Genomic DNA, 16,006 nt, shown 5'->3' with positions numbered 1-16,006 from the left:
CAATACAACAATTTTGTGCTCTAATCGATAAATAATACAATACATCGATAACCATTTATTCACGCTTTCAACTGATCGCCTTCCCGTTTCCACTAACAGCCATTCACTCCACAGCGTAAAATACCCTTGGGGTAATGGCAGCAACGTCACGTCACTATTTGCCCCCTTCCCCCACTCCTGCGCAAACAAGGAGTACACTCCGCAGAACCAACGTCTGCTGTCGCGCGCACAAAGTTAGCGGCCACCACATGCAACATCATCACATCACATCACATGACATGGTTAGCACAGCAGCTAGAACGTTAGCAGCTTTTGTTTGGCTGGCTGACACCTTTAAAATGCATCAATGCCACACGCCAGCAACAGCAACAGCAGCAGCAGTTGAAAATTGCAACACAAGCGTAGTTTCAATTATTATTCCTCAATATCAATGCCAATAATGCTAATTTTCTTAAACGATAACCACTTGATGCTTATGTGAATCCTTTGTAATGTATTTCACCCGCGTCACCTGGTGAATGGCAAATTTATCACATGTAAGGTGGTTTTGTCTCGCCACAGCAATTAATTAAACGCATATAATCTTTAATTAACTCAATTTAAATAAAAACAGTAAAGAAATTGAAAATATTAATCATATTAATCATAGCATTGTATGTTTTCTATTTTTGCATCATTTTTACCACTTGCGCTTTGTGCTCATTTGTGACGTCAGCAAGGTCAATGACCGATGATTAGAATGCACGAATGGGGGGCATAAAATACATTTAAATTTGGTAGCGACAGGTGCATTAATTATTTAGCGTTTGAACTGCTGTCAGTCAACTGTCAACCTTAAACGAATTTGGCATATGAGTAACATCAAATTTGGCATTTTAAATCTAGACAGTTTGAGGGCAATTGGAATTCAATAATCGACAACGGTCGTTATCGATATTTTCCTTGATTAAAACAGCAGTTATCCGTTCGCTGTTTCTAACAAATTATTGATATTTGGGAATATCTAAATATATAATGCTATTATAAACCACAAAAGCTTTTAAATAATCTTTTTCCAATTGATTTCTAATCGGTGCACTATCGATTACACAGTCACGATCATCACGGTATTATGTTGCAGCCCTGGATCTCTGCAAATGGCAGTTGCAAATTTTCGCGCGCGTCGGTTGGCTGGCATCGCGTTTTTCGTCGTATTTTTTTCCTTTTTTTTAAGTGATATAATTAAAGTGAGTGTAGAAAAAGTGTAAATTAATGGTTTAAAGTGAATTAGTGATAGTGTAAAATGAAAGAAACGAGCACACACAGCATAATAACTCTCCAATTGGATACGTAGGTGAGTTCCATTCACATACACACACACATTCATAGCTATTAGCTACATTCAACAATTCTTATTGGATTCTTGAAAATTAGACTTTGATGTATTTGTTATAAGAAAAATGCAATTAGTTTGTAGGCGACAAAAAAAATTGAGTATTTGGTTGTTCGTTTGGCACATTCGCTGTAGTGTCCTGAGCAGCGCTAGGGCTTCACTGGCGGCTGCGTCGATCGCAGGACAAAGATGGCGGCTGGCGCAGTGTTGGGCCGGGCTCTTGTGACGTCATTGGCCTGGGGCATTGGCCACAGCTGCAAGAAACAAAGAGAAGGCGAATTGAATTCGCTGCAAATAGCGAAAGTCTATGACTTACATACCTTTCTATGCGGACGGCGAAATCGCTGTCGATGCACTTGCTGCAGCTTGCCATTGGGCAGCAAGGAGCGTTTGCGCTGCTGCCACGACTGCGAGGGCGAAAAAGAGATGGCAATATGTATTTGGTTTGAATATTATGAATTGAAACTATTTGAATGGAATTTTTTGCTGTGGGGAAATTTATGGAATTGGAATTTAATTTTGTTTTCTTTTTTTAAGTCGGTGAAATACATCTGTATCTACATATGTATATACATTGAATTTTACAAAATGAACATTATTTTTTATGTAAATAAACGGTAAATTAAATAGTGCATAGGGACTTTTCCAAGGAAAATTTAAATATCTTTTTAATATAAAGGTTTTTAAGGAAAAGTTATGAAAACTGCATTAAAAGTTTTTTGGTAATTCCATTTTGAAATTGAATATTTAAATTAAATTTATAAATAATTACTTAGAAATACAGATGTTGGTTAGAAAAAATGCACTTAACAATTTGAAGTATTAAATATTTGTTATTAAGGGTTTTAAATGCAGTTAGTTGAGAATGCATAGTCGAAACTACTTAAATAGAGAAAGAAAAATAAATATAAATATATAGTTTGGAAAAATTGTAATTTTGACGAATAAGAAATAATGGATCAGATGAGAATTAATTTTCAAAAATTATTAATTTATTATTATTATTAAGAGATAGGCATAAAAATATAGATTGGAAAAACTTATGGGAAAAAATTGTATATTTGACGAATAAGGAATAATGGATAATACTGATATTAGTCGAGAATAAGTATTACAAAATAATAAAATAGCGAAAACGAGATAAGCATAAAAATATAGATAGGAAGTTTCCCTAAGAAATAATGAATATAATAAAATAATGAATGAATAATGAAATTTGCATTTGAAAAAATCAAGATTTTCAAGAAGCTGTTCGACTTTTTATTTTAATGTAAACGAAGTGGAGTCAATCTACTCGACTATTTCTCTCAGTGTACATGAAGTGGAGCCAAGCTGTTTGACTTTTTCTCTCTGTGTACCGAATTGAAATCAAGCTGCTGGACTTTTTCTCTCAGTGTAAACAAAGTGGTCTCTTTCTCCCAGTGTACGCGAAGTGTCAGCTCGACTTTTTCTCTCAGTGTAAACAAAGTAGAGTCAATCTACTCGAGTATTTCTCTTAGTGTACCGAAGTGGAGTCAATCGACTCGACAATTTCTCTCAGTGTTCGCTCTGTGAAGTCGAGTTTACCTGCAAATTGACGTCGTATTTGATGCGTTGCAACAAAGTCGGCGCCAGGAGTTGCAACTGTCGCTGCAGCCAGTTCATGCCACGTTGCAGATCCTCGTTGTCCATGTGGCAGATGTGCAGGGGGCAACCTGTGCTGCGTGCCACATGCTCGAGTCCAAAGGCATGCTCCACATCGTAGAGCTGGACGCCATCGCGATGCCGTGTGGCAACGAGCAACACCGGCTTGCCACGCATTGCCTCGTGTTGCAAGCAACGTTGCAACACCTCAAAGTGTTGTTGCAACGTCTCGTTGCTGGCACTGAGATCGAAGCAAAAGATGAGCGCATTGCAGCTGGCATAGTAATAAGGCCAGATGCGTTGCATGTCCTGGCTGCCACCGACTTCGGTGAGGAGCAACAGTGTGACCAGATCTTCGATACGATAGCAACGAACTCCGTTTGTTGGCCCCAAATCGTCGGCGTCGCGTTGCTGCCCACTCAGCTGCAGTCCCAATTGTGTCTTGCCACTTCCTGTGGCACCCAGCAGCAGAATCTTAAACTGCGCTGCCGCTGGTGCAGCCGCTGCTTGTGGCGACTCCTTGCAACACCGGAAGCAGCAACAACAACAGCAGCAAAAGCGGCGCAGCTTATCGCACAGCAAACCCATTTAACACATGGCGAATTTGGTAATTGTTTAAGCACTCGTTTTTTTTTTTTCGTTTTATTTATTTGTTTACATGCAGCGGTGGCCAGCTGATTTGGTTAAAAGTTGCCACTGGCAACGACATTGGCCTTGTGTGTTGTGGCTTAAGTTGCCATGGCAAAAGCCACGTATTCGCTGTTAACTGCTTGCTTTAACATTGCTCACAATTTACGATTTATAAATGCATTTTAATAGTTTTTTAACAATCTTTTTTATTGCACGTTAAAAAGCTGCTGCAATGTTAAGTTTGTGGCTGTTATTAGCAGTAAATTAACCTTAACAGATGCTGTTATGGACAGCACTGTTACGTTAACAGCAGCAGCCGCTGTTAGCCAACAGCATGCTTCGGGCTGTTGTCGCTAGAGGTCGCTTTGTAACAAAGCTTTGGAAATGTACCACAAAATGTCCTGCAAATGTACTTAATGGGAATTGGTAGGACTTTTGCTAGGAATTTCCTCTTATGGGGAAATTTAAGCAACACTATTTCCCAAGTTGGCTGCAGGGAAATTAAAAGTAAAAATGTACCCAGATTTAATAAAATTGGGAATTACGCATGTTAATCACGTCAAATAAATTATTAAATTGCAAATTAATATAAATGAAAAATCAGTTAAGATTAAACACACAAATAATAATTATATTCTCTTATTCCCTTTGAGCATTAAGCTCTTAAAACTGGGCGAAAACTTCAAATGTGATGCTTCATTTGTGATTACAAATTCATGGAAAATTAATTAACTAGCTGTCGAGAGAGGCGCAGAGAAGAAAGCACGCCAAATAACAGCTACAAGATTCACCTTTGATGAGAAATTCCATCAACTTTGGCACAATTACTGTGCTGGCTTTACCAACTCTTTCTTTTTTTTTCGGATTTGTTTTTCTTTCTTTCATTCGCTTTTTTGGCAAGCGCAGAACGAGGTGCGGAGGTGAGGTGATGTGAGGTGAAGCGACATATTCGCTAATCGCCATGTGGCAGATGTTTTGAGCTGGGGACTAAGCTTGAAAGGAGCTCTTTGTGTTATTGCATTGCATAATGGCGTCATGCCCGAGACCGTTAGGCACTGTTAACTCGACACACACACTCAACCCGCACCGCGCCGCCCCTCCCCCGCCTCTTCTCACCACCCTTGTGAACTCACACATACCTCAATTGAAAAGTAAGCAAGCTAAACGTTCCCCGAAACTTTGTCACCTTTTGTAACCGAACGTCTGTAGCCTTGAGGCAGTCGTCAGCATCTTTTCGAATACCCTGCGAGCACAGGTTATAAATATGTTGCTCGCATTTTGCGGGTTGTTTACCTTTAAGAGTATCCTACTTATAATCTTACTACGAGTACATACCGAAAATACTGAAAAAAGGGTACATTCTTAAAGTACATACTTAAAATAAAAATATTCCTACTATTAATCTAACTACACGTAAAATACTAAAAAAATAAAGTAAGATGCATACTTAAAATACTGAAAATATATTGAAAACTTAAAATATTGAAAAAATACTGAAAAAGCGTACTTAAAATACTGAAAAGATACTGAGAACTGTGCATACTTAAAATTCTGAAAACGAGTACACACTTTAAATACTGAAAATATACTGAAACAGAATTCAGTACTGAAAATATACTGAGAGAGTGTAGATACTTTAAATATTGTAAAAATACTGAGAAAGAGTATATACTTAAACGAATCCATGCTTAAAATACTGAAAATATACTGAATAAGAAAAATATTATAAAATACTAAAAAGGAGTGCATACTTAAAATACTGAATAATACTATTACATATTAGTAATAGTCTTTAGTCTTTTTTTTATTTTTTCAGTGTATTTTCTGTATTTTAAGTATAAGTATTTACAAATAATATTTGGTCTATTCATTTGATGATTAAATACTTTATTTCTATTCTCTGCAACATGCTTGGAACACAAGAATTTGTAATTCATATTAGCGATACTTTAACTACTTAATATACTTTAAAATATAGAAAAGTATTTCATATGATTATTTCGCAGCCTCCCTTGCAAACTGCATTTATAAGTTCTAAACCTTTCACTTTGTATACTTAGTTGCATTTTTTAACTATGCTAACATTCATAGCATCCATGAAACGGAGTCTTAAATGTTTTATGGTAACTTACAGTCGAGCATACGCAGTGCATTTTTATGTTTTCTTAGCTGGCTCTAACTCTTTTTGTTGATAGTCTTCCTCGACCCTCGACCCCGTGGTACATTTAGTATGTACCTTGTATTCGAAGTCCTCTCTCAGTGTGTGTGTGTGTGTGTGTGTGTGTGTGTTTGTGTTGCTGTCAGTCTTACATTAGTTCGCCTCGGCAGCCACAACGTCGTCCATTTTAATATGCGCATTAATGCGGCACAAAGCGTCGCGAAAAGTGACAACCTGGGAGCTGGATACTGCGAAGACATTTTGCATAAAAGTGCAAGAATGGGAAGTATATGCAAATACCTGCTTGATTGCCTGCCTGCCAGACTGCCAGCTAGCCTGACTTTCAGCCTGCCATCACATGTCTCCCACATTACATTTACAGCAGCATGCATATGTATGTGACCCCAGCGAGATGAGTTCCAACAGTTTTTAGCTAAGTGTTGTCAAGTACTTAACAGTTTAAATACATATTACACTTAGTGGCTACAATTAAGATAAAAAATTAAGCCGCTAAGCGCAATTTGTAGCCTTGGAACATCAGCGAGCTGAATTCAAAGTATGTTTCGTAATGTTCATAAGTGTTTTTGTGCGGCTATCACTTATATCTCGCTTAGCGGTCACAGCTGGATTAAATGAATTGTCCGGTAAACGCAGTTTATTGCCTTAGAACACCAGCGAATTGAGTTCAGTAATACTGATAAGTGATTTTTTACAGTTATCACTTTTATCTCGTTTAGTGGCCACAACTGGGTTAAATAGATGTGCCGCTAAGCGAAGTTTGGAGGTATGGAATACCCACGAATTGAGTTTCAAGTGTGTTCAATAGTGGCGATAAGTGCTCTTTTACAGTTATCCCATATATCTCGCTTAACGGCCACAACAGGGCTGACTAGATGGGCTGCTAAGCAAAGCTTTAAGGAATTTAATACTCGAAAATTGAGTTTTAAGAGTGTTCAATAGTGCTGATATGTGCGTTTTTACAGCTATCACATATATCTCGCTTAGCGGCCACAACTAGCTTAAATAAATGGGCAGCTCAGCAAGATTTGAAAGTGTTGTAGTTAAGTGTGAGCTTTCAAAGAGCAGCATATGCCGCTAAGCAAAGTTGAAAAGTGAGTTTAACTTTGCGGCACACTTCTGGGTTGCAGTTGTGGCCGCTAAGTGAAGTTTTTGCTGATTAGTGAGCTGAAAGATTATATAGAAGTTGAGTTCGTTCTGAAAAACAGCAACAATTAAGCAGTTATGCTTTAAATGCAATGTTGGTAAATAAATGAATATTCAATGCTGTGGCAGTTATCCTTAATTTGTTGTTTTATACATATGTAGCTGCAATCTACTGAAAGACACTATTGCTAAAAATGTGAGTTCCTGGTTGTCTGGCATCTACATTTTTCTATGTGTTACGTCTCACCCGCTAACAATTCAATTATCCCTCGCATGTGTGTGTGTGGAAGAAAGAGAGAGAGAGAGAGAGAGTGGAGTCTTCGTTTTTGTGAGTTTTCTAAAGCTTAAGTCAAACATTTGCCCGTGTGCCGTCGCGCCAGCTAAATGAAGCGACACCGGGTAATCGTTTGTCCTCGCACACAGTCACAGTCACAGTCACACGATGGAATTGTGACTTTCGGACGTGGCACAACATACAAAACAAGCACAACGTGCCACCGTCTCGCTTGCTGCTTGCTGCTTGCAACACCTACTCAATGCGGAGTTAAGAGAGAGAGAGAGAGAGAGAGAGAGAGAGAGAGACGAGCTACGGCTTTATTCGATTATTTGTGCGCAGCAGCATCATTTCGTTTGCTTTCCGGTTGTTTTTCCTTTATCCTCGCCAACGTCCTTCTAGCTATGCTTGCTGCTTGCTGCCTGTCGACTGCTCTTTGACTCTGCCACACGGCGACGTCATATTTCCTTTCTTTCTTTCTCTACGCGCAGACGGTGTTCACTTTTTTTTTTTTGTCCGTTGTTGTTCTGCTGCTGCTCTTCACCATCATCATCATCATCATCGTCATCATCTTGTTCTTAGGGCGGCGACGGCGGCGGCGACAGCGGCACTTGTCGAGTCGTTCACCGTGTGGAAAGTTTAGTGAGCTTAGGCGCTGGGCGCGCCAGCTTGCCTCGGATTTCATTTCCGGCATGTTGCGGTTACGTTAAGTAACGGAGATTGCATCGCTAATGATGCAATTGTGTTTGGCGGAAATGAAAGCGGTTTCGTGTGACGACTTGCGCCCGAGCCGACCGCAAGGACACTCTCACACTCACTCACACACTCGCAGGACACACACACAACCCCGAGTTGAACTTGAAGCAAAATGAAGTAGCAGCAAAAACTTGTAAATTGAGAAAAGAAAACTATGCTGCGCCGTTGACTTAATTGCACTTTACGTTCCACGTTCCACATTCCTCGTTCGCACTTCCGTTTGGCGCCGTCACAAAACCGGAAGTGCATGTCAATGCTAAAGCTTTTTTGCTAAGAAGCAACTCGCAACTAACGCACATAATTGGCTGATTGCCTGAAGTAAATGAGACAGCGAAAAAATGCAAATGAAGCAACGGATTGCAGCCACTTGCTGTGGGCAACTTTAAGAAGTAAGAAAACTGCAGTCGAGAGTGCTCGACTCTAGGAAACCCGCTACACCTTCTGAATAAAAGCGAAATAGTGTGGTATTATTCTTAAAATATTCAAAATGAATGTTAGACCATAAACTGCAATTATACTACAAAATATACCAAAAGCTATATTTGGTATATTGAGTGCATTGAATATATCAGATTGCCAGTCCAAGCAAAAACTTTAAAATATACTAAATACTATATATAGTATAATGATATACTACTACATTAAAAATATACCATATAGTACTTAAATATACTAGATTGCCATACAAACTAAAACTATAAATATACTAAAAGCTTACAATACATTCAAAATATACCATGAAGTACTCAATATACCAAATGCTATATTCGGTATATTGAAAACTTACTACATTTAAAATATACCATAGAGTGCAAAATATATCAGATCCAAAATATTCGGACATAACCATATCGTCTCGTCTATTGAAGCTAATCAAGAATATATTTTATAAAGTCAGAGATGGCTACTTATGCCTGTTACATGCATTTCTTGTAGGCACAAATTTATAATACCCTTCTACCCTATGGATACCGGGTATATAAACTGCAGCGAGAAATCCGAATGGATTCCTATTGTAGCACCTCAAAAACTGAGCACAGCTCAAAACTGAGAGATTTCAAATACAAACATGAAATGCCAGCAGGCTTTGCCGGACATTGTTCACTCGGCTTCTCTCCCCCCCGACAAAAAAACACATTTCATTTCATCATTCAGGCTAAAAGTGCAATAAAACATTAAGTGATTTCCCTCCCCTGCTCAGCATGTACAATGAGTCGCAACAAACGAGAGCAAATGATGCGGCACAGATTCGATCACAACAATGTGAACCAACTGACGAAAATTGGCGAAGGAACATAACATGTCGGTTGAGTTGATTAAACACTTTTCTTTCATTTTGATGCTGCTGCTGTTGTGCCTAACTAACACCTGAATTTGTAGTTGCCAACAATGAAAATGAATTCCGTGGCCCATTGGCACACAATTTGGCCACAATGCCGCTGGAGCAATTGTCGGATATGACGCCCCCAAATTGGGAGACGACAGCGACGACGACGACAACAGCTGATGCATCGACGACGCAACCCAATTCGTATGTGGACAGTTTGTATCAGGAGATTGTGAATCGTTTCGATGAGCTGCGTCGATGCATTGCACGTGGCGATAATCAACAGCAACACCTGCCACACGATGCTTGCGATGTGTGCACCACGCAGCAGGTTAGCCAATAAAAAAGTAAAGAAAAGTAAACGCTTCTCGACTAACTTCACTAATTCACACAGAAGAACGGAACACAGAGAACGATGCGTAAGGTGACAACGTTGCGGGATCAATGTGGCAATGTCACAGGTCGCCTCGAAGAGACGAGCACCGTGTCGAATGGTCGAACAGAACCGCCTGGTGAGCAGCTCGCTGATATTTCAATGCCAACGTTTCACGAGGATAATTCAACGATTCCAACCCTACAACAACAACAACATCTGTCTGGTGAATGCATTGCGAATACAAATGCACCGGGGGCAATGCTGTTGGACTCAACGATGACGGGCAGAGTTAATCAGACTGTGGGCAACATTCTGGCACCGTCGTTTGGCACCAATGTCTGTCTCGAGGATGTCGGCCAAGGCATGCAAACGATGCGACAGCAACAGCAACAACAGCCGGTAAACAGTTTGCCCAATGAGTGCCTGGATAATGTGACAGCACACTCGTCCTGCGAGTGCCTGGAGGATGTCACGGCGCCTTCGTCGTTGGGTCACAGCCGATTAGCGTCAAGACGACACCAACAGAGATCACAGAATATCTGCGATGTAACAGCTCCTTCATTCGCCAGTTCAACTCACGGAGCAACGCGTCTGGAGGATCTGAGCATGCCCAGCTTTGGTGGCATCTCGGGCGCTGCCAGAGCCCGTTCGCCAAGTCGCCAGCAACGTGAGAATATCTGCGATATAACGGCGCCTTCGTTTGGAAATGAATCTATAGGCGATGCAACAATGACTACTGAATGCCTGCAGGACATCAGTATGCCGACATTTGGACAAGTCTCGGGCGCATCGAGAGCTAAATCTCCGCGACGTCAACAACGATCTGGACGCTTTGCGGTCGTGACTAATGAATGCTTGAATAATGTGACTATGCCTTCGTTTGGTGGCGTTTCGGGTCCATCGAGGCGACAGCAAACTATGCCTTCAGAATGCCTGGAAAACATAACACAACCTTCATTCGGGAGGAGTCGAAGTGTAGACAATTTCTTAGATATGCCTTCTTCTTATGGAAATAGTCGAGGCGCAGCTCTCATTAATGAGTGTTTGGATAATGTGACTATGCCTTCGTTTGGTGGTGTTTCGGGTTCATCGAGACGTCATCAAACAATGCCTTCGGAATGTCTGGAGAACATGACGCAACCTTCGTTTGGAGTAAGTCGGAGATTAGCTATAACCAACGAGTGCTTAGACAACATTACGATGCCTTCTTTGAATGAAGCCTCCGGCTCTTTAAATCGTCAGCAAACTATGCCTTCGGAATGCCTGGAGAACATAACACAACCTTCCTTCGGTAGTAGTCGAGCTGTAGTTGATTTTTTAGATATGCCTTCATCTGGAAATAGTCGAGCTGCGGCCATGACTAATGAATGCTTGGATAATGTGACTATGCCTTCCTTTGGTGGGGTTTCAGGTTCATCCAGGCGACAACGAACTATGCCCTCGGAATGTCTTGAGAACATAACGCAACCTTCATTCGAGAGTAGTCGAGGTGTAGATCATTTTTTAGATGTACCTTCGTCTTATGGAAATAGTCGAGGTGCAGCTCTTACTAATGAGTGTCTGGATAAAGTCACAATGCCTTCTTTTGGTGGCGTATCAGGCTCATTGAGAAGACAGCGAACAATGCCTTCGGAATGCCTGGAAAATATAACACAACCTTCTTTTGGGAGTAGTCCAGCTGCTGCCTTAACGAATGATTGTTTAGATAACATTACGATGCCTTCTTTCATTGAAGTATCCAGTTCCTTAAGACGCCAGCAAACCATGCCCTCAGAGTGTCTTGCGGATGTAACGCAACCTTCGTATGGAAATAGTCGATCGCTGGCCATAACCAGCGAGTGTCTGGATAACATGACAATGCCGACGTTTGGCGGTGTTTCTGGCTCGTCACGCAGACAGCAAACGTTGCCCCTGGAATGTCTGGATAATGTCACCCAACCAACGTTTGCCGACAGCCGAAGACAACAGAAAATGTACGATCAATCTGCTTATTATGACAATTCAAGTAACAGTCGGACAGGAGGACGACGGCAAAGATCACAGAATATTTGCGATGTGACAGCTCCTTCCTTTGGCAGTTCAAGTCGCGGTCTGGATGACTTTGGCGGTGTTTCAAGTGCCTCACGCACAAGATCTTTGCGACGTCGCCAGCGTTCAGCGGCCCCAGCATTTCAAAGTACCGGACGTGGACAGTTGACCAACGAGTGTCTGGACAACGTAACAATGCCGAGTTTTGGTGGCGTATCTGCTGCTTCGAGACGTCAGCAAAGCTTGCCCTCGGCGTGGTTGAATGATGTGACACAACCCTCGTTTGGCAGCAGCTCGTCACGTGGTCAGACGACTCGGAGACAGCAGCAGAACATGTCGAACATGCGATCAATGCGGACTCAAGAGTGTTTGGATGATATGACAATGCCGTCGTTTGGCGGAATTTCTGGCATTTCGAGCAGACGCATGCCAAGTGAATGCTTGGCCGATGTGAGTGCCCCATCTTCGTTTGGGGGACGCAGCAGATCAGCGCGACGCTCGCCGTATCGTGGAGAATCCTTCGGGAATTCAACGATTAATCCATGCTTGGAGGATGTGAGCATGCCTTCGTTTGGCGGCGTCTCCGGTGCTTCGCGAGCTCGATCTCCGCGACGCCAGCAGCGATCTGGACGCTCTGCGGTCATGACTAATGAATGCTTGGATAATGTGACTATGCCTTCGTTTGGTGGCGTTTCGGGTTCATCGAGGCGACAACAAACTATGCCTTCAGAATGCCTGGAGGACATAACACAACCTTCATTCGGAAGGAGTCGAAGTGTAGACAATTTCTTAGATATGCCTTCTTCTTATGGAAATAGTCGACGCGCAGCTCTCATTAATGAGTGCTTAGACAATGTAACTATGCCTTCGTTTGGTGGTGTTTCGGGTTCATCGAGACGTCATCAAACAATGCCTTCGGAATGTCTGGAGGACATAACGCAACCTTCATTTGGAGAAAGTCGAAGATTAGCTTTAACCAACGAGTGCTTAGACAACATTACGATGCCTTCTTTAGCTGTTTCTTTAAGACGTCAACAAATAATGCCCTCGGAGTGTCTTGAGAACGTAACGCAGCCTTCTTTCGGTAGTAGTCGAGCTGCGGTTGGTTTTGCCGATATGCCTTCTGCTTATGGAGATAGTCGAGCTGCGGCCATGCCGAGCGAATGCTTGGACAATGTGACAATGCCTTCCTTTGGCGACTCTTTAAGACGGCAACAAACAATGCCCTCGGAATGCCTGGAGAACATAACGCAACCTTCCTTTGGTAGTAGTCGAGCTGCAGCTCTGACAAATGAATGCTTGGATAATGTGACGATGCCTTCCTTTGGTGGCGTCTCAGGTTCTTTGAGAAGACATCGAACTATGCCCTCAGAATGCCTGGAAAACATAACACAACCTTCTTTCGGAAATAGTCGAGCTGCTGCCTTAACGAATGAGTGTTTGGACAACATAACAATGCCTTCTTTTAATGAAGTAGCCAGTTCTTTAAGACGCCAGCGAACTATGCCTTCTGAATGCCTGGAGAACATAACGCAACCATCTTTTATCGAAGGTCGATCGAGAGTTATGTCCAACGAGTGTTTAGACAACATGACTGCGCCTTCGTTTGGCGGAGTTTCAGGTGTTTCGCGACGTCAACAATTATTGCCCTCGGAGTGCCTTGAAAATGTGACTCAACCCTCTTTCGAAGACATGTCCTACTACGTTAATGACAATGCAAGTGTTGCACATGGACGCCGTCAAACGTCGAGAAGACAGCAAAGATCACAGAATATCTGCGATGTAACAGCTCCTTCATTCGCCAGTTCAACTCGAGGAGCAACGCGTCTGGAGGACCTGAGCATGCCCAGCTTTGGTGGCATCTCCGGTGCTTCCAGAGCCCGTTCCCTAAGTCGCCGGCAACGTGAGAATATCTGCGATATAACGGCGCCTTCTTTTGCCCCGGAAAACGCGACAATGCCAAGTTATGCAGGACGCAGTCAATCACAAGGAGCAACAAGGAGAAATATACGCGACCTCAGCTCGGAGTATTTGGAGGACATGACAATGCCTTCATATGCGATGAGTCAAAACACGCCACAATTGTGGGATATAACGCCGCCGGAATGGGATTACAATAGTTATGCCAGCTACACGCGACGACCGCGCTCCGTGGATGATGGGAATGTGATGAGAAGTTTGCAAGTAAGTGGCCTCGAGTGCCTGGACGATGTAACAATGCCAACGATGCGTCGCACTCGTAGCTTTCCATGTGTGCCCAGCCAACAGCGGCTGGGCAACGACAACGAGAGCACAATGAATGTGTTGCACTTCAGCTATCAGAGCCGGCAACCCATCGATGCGGATGCCAGCTATCCGAGTGAGTTGCTGGGCAATGTGAGTGCTCCGACATACGCGAGCAATTTGAGTAGACCACAACGTTCGGATCGAAGCAATATGCAGAGCGAAAAGCCAACGATGTTGGACTCAACAGCGAACCAACGGCCACGCAATAACTTTGCACGCTCCACAGCCATTGGCGAAGAAATTGCCACCGCCGACTCTAATGAGGCACCCTGTCAATGTCCCGCTTCGCAAGTGGATCAAACGAGCAGCCAAATCAGACAGAATGCGAGTGAGAAGCAGGCATCGAATCAAAGCATTGCCAAGCAAGAGGATGGATCTGCTGCCAAGAAGGAAGTTACGATTATTGCGTCTGTGACATCGATGACACGCATCTATATGAAGAAAAACGATGACAGCAACTATCAGAATATTAACGACATATCCATGCCATCGGAATATCAAAGTGGTGCCAATAAAACAATGTTTATCACGAACATCAGTGAGCCGAGCTTTACTAATCTATCTGCCACGAATCCAAATTATAATGCCACAGCACAAACATCGACAACGCTTGGCACTCCCCAGCCAGTGCGTGACAATCCAAATAATGCCAGGAAATGTGTGGCAAACAATCGAGTTGAGGCTAGAGCAAAATGCTGTTGCAGCAACAATTGTCGCCGATATCGCAAATCACGGCAATCGACGATGAAAACTCGTCATAATCCTGACTTTAAATAATTGTACTCATTTTTTTACATTCTGATATTTGACAAAACGCTGATGGGATGGAAACAGTTAATGATATTTATTACATGTTTTATTTTTAGCCTGATGAAATGATCGAAATTTTTAATGCAGTTGACAAAAATAAGAAGTGAATGGAAAACGTTTTAAATATTTTGTAGTTTTCTTCTTCGTTGAAACTAGAGTTAATTTTTTGTACATACAATATCAACCACAATATTTATAATTCTTAAAAGTTTGGTTGCTATCAGATTCAATTGTTTTAGATTGTTTTAGAAGTTAACATATTTAAGAAATACTTTTGTAAGGGGAAAACACCTAATTACTATAGGTCATAGTTGCTTTGGCTGACAATCCGGTATATTTTGCACTCTATGGTATATTTAGAATCTAGTACTATACCAATATACCAAAAGTAGCCTTTGGTGTGGCATTTTTTAATGTTGTACTATATCAAAATACGAAATATTTATATCATCTGATATTGGTTGACAATCTGGTATAATTTTCTCTTTATGGTGAATATATCGAATATACTATATATGATACTTATTATATTTTTAGTATTTTTGTAGCATATTAATTTGGTATATTTTAAAAATAATATCACAATATATTTCTTTTATTCGAAATTTCCAAATTTAGAAACTTTGTTTTCCATATTTTCTACTTTTTCTTCTTTTTAGCTTATAGCTGTCGAGTCAACTTTTCAAATTATTAGAAATATATTATTTAGAGTCCATAACTTTTGGTTAAGAATCCATTTTTTTATATTTAAACTTTATGTACATATAGTATTTGTATTGGACTCTCTTATTGAATATTAAGAAAACATTTCTTATATTTAGTTTATTTATTAAAAATAACGTTCAGAGTTATTGCCAACAAACATGTTCGCAATCAAGTGGCAGCGCATTAAAAGTGTGTCAACGTTTTTATTGACATTTATAGTTAGAGTCAGTCAGAGAGAATTTGCCGCACACCTTGAATTTATTTCTGTGCAAAGTTGCGACACGACATATTGAGACGATTTCCGCTGCAAGCTGTGACATTTCGATGGGGCCAAGTGGGCTAGATATCACATAAGAGAGGAGCGATAAGTGGGCGTGGGGGTTGAGGATTGAAATTGTTCCATGACTGTCATAAGACAATTGAACAAACGCAAAATTATTCACAACAATAGCGACAAAGGCAATCACAACAACAGCAACAACAACAACAACAACAAC

At 41.4% G+C, this 16,006-nt stretch overlaps 2 protein-coding genes across 3 annotated transcripts; one reads left to right on the top strand and one right to left on the bottom strand.

Moving 5' to 3' along the window:
- Positions 1-1,521: 1,521 nt before the first annotated feature.
- LOC132796739 (uncharacterized) lies at positions 1,522-3,583 on the bottom strand. The gene is made up of 3 exons (XM_060808001.1): positions 2,939-3,583; positions 1,693-1,779; positions 1,522-1,626 (listed from the first exon to the last, which is right to left on the bottom strand). Exons 1-3 carry the CDS (start codon positions 3,581-3,583, stop codon positions 1,522-1,524), a joined length of 837 nt encoding a protein of 278 aa, XP_060663984.1.
- A 5,501-nt stretch (positions 3,584-9,084) lies between these two features.
- LOC132795966 (uncharacterized) lies at positions 9,085-14,921 on the top strand. 2 transcript variants are annotated; one of them, XM_060806949.1, is made up of 3 exons: positions 9,085-9,279; positions 9,358-9,635; positions 9,702-14,921. In XM_060806949.1, exons 1-3 carry the CDS (start codon positions 9,180-9,182, stop codon positions 14,769-14,771), a joined length of 5,448 nt encoding a protein of 1,815 aa, XP_060662932.1. In that variant the 5' UTR covers positions 9,085-9,179; the 3' UTR covers positions 14,772-14,921. The 2 variants fall into 2 exon arrangements, with proteins under 2 accessions (XP_060662932.1, XP_060662931.1); XM_060806948.1 differs by having other exon boundaries at positions 9,699-14,921.
- Positions 14,922-16,006: the final 1,085 nt, after the last annotated feature.

This window comes from Drosophila nasuta, chromosome X (assembly GCF_023558535.2).
Source record: "Drosophila nasuta strain 15112-1781.00 chromosome X, ASM2355853v1, whole genome shotgun sequence".
NCBI classification, from domain to species: domain Eukaryota; kingdom Metazoa; phylum Arthropoda; class Insecta; order Diptera; family Drosophilidae; genus Drosophila; species Drosophila nasuta.
This window is presented reverse-complemented; position numbering and strand designations above follow the sequence as displayed.

Excerpts from the sequence above, each read along its gene's own strand:
- LOC132796739 (XM_060808001.1), bottom strand. The coding sequence starts at position 3,583 with ATGGGTTTGCTGTGCGATAAGCTGCGCCGCTTTTGCTGCTGTTGTTGT. Across the intron at positions 1,780-2,938 it reads AATACGACGTCAATTTGCAG|TCGTGGCAGCAGCGCAAACG; the intron begins GTAAACTCGACT and ends TCGCCCTCGCAG. Across the intron at positions 1,627-1,692 it reads TTCGCCGTCCGCATAGAAAG|CTGTGGCCAATGCCCCAGGC; the intron begins GTATGTAAGTCA and ends TGTTTCTTGCAG.
- LOC132795966 (XM_060806948.1), top strand. The coding sequence starts at position 9,180 with ATGTACAATGAGTCGCAACAAACGAGAGCAAATGATGCGGCACAGATT. Across the intron at positions 9,280-9,357 it reads TTGGCGAAGGAACATAACAT|TTGCCAACAATGAAAATGAA; the intron begins GTCGGTTGAGTT and ends CTGAATTTGTAG. Across the intron at positions 9,636-9,698 it reads ATGTGTGCACCACGCAGCAG|AAGAACGGAACACAGAGAAC; the intron begins GTTAGCCAATAA and ends TAATTCACACAG.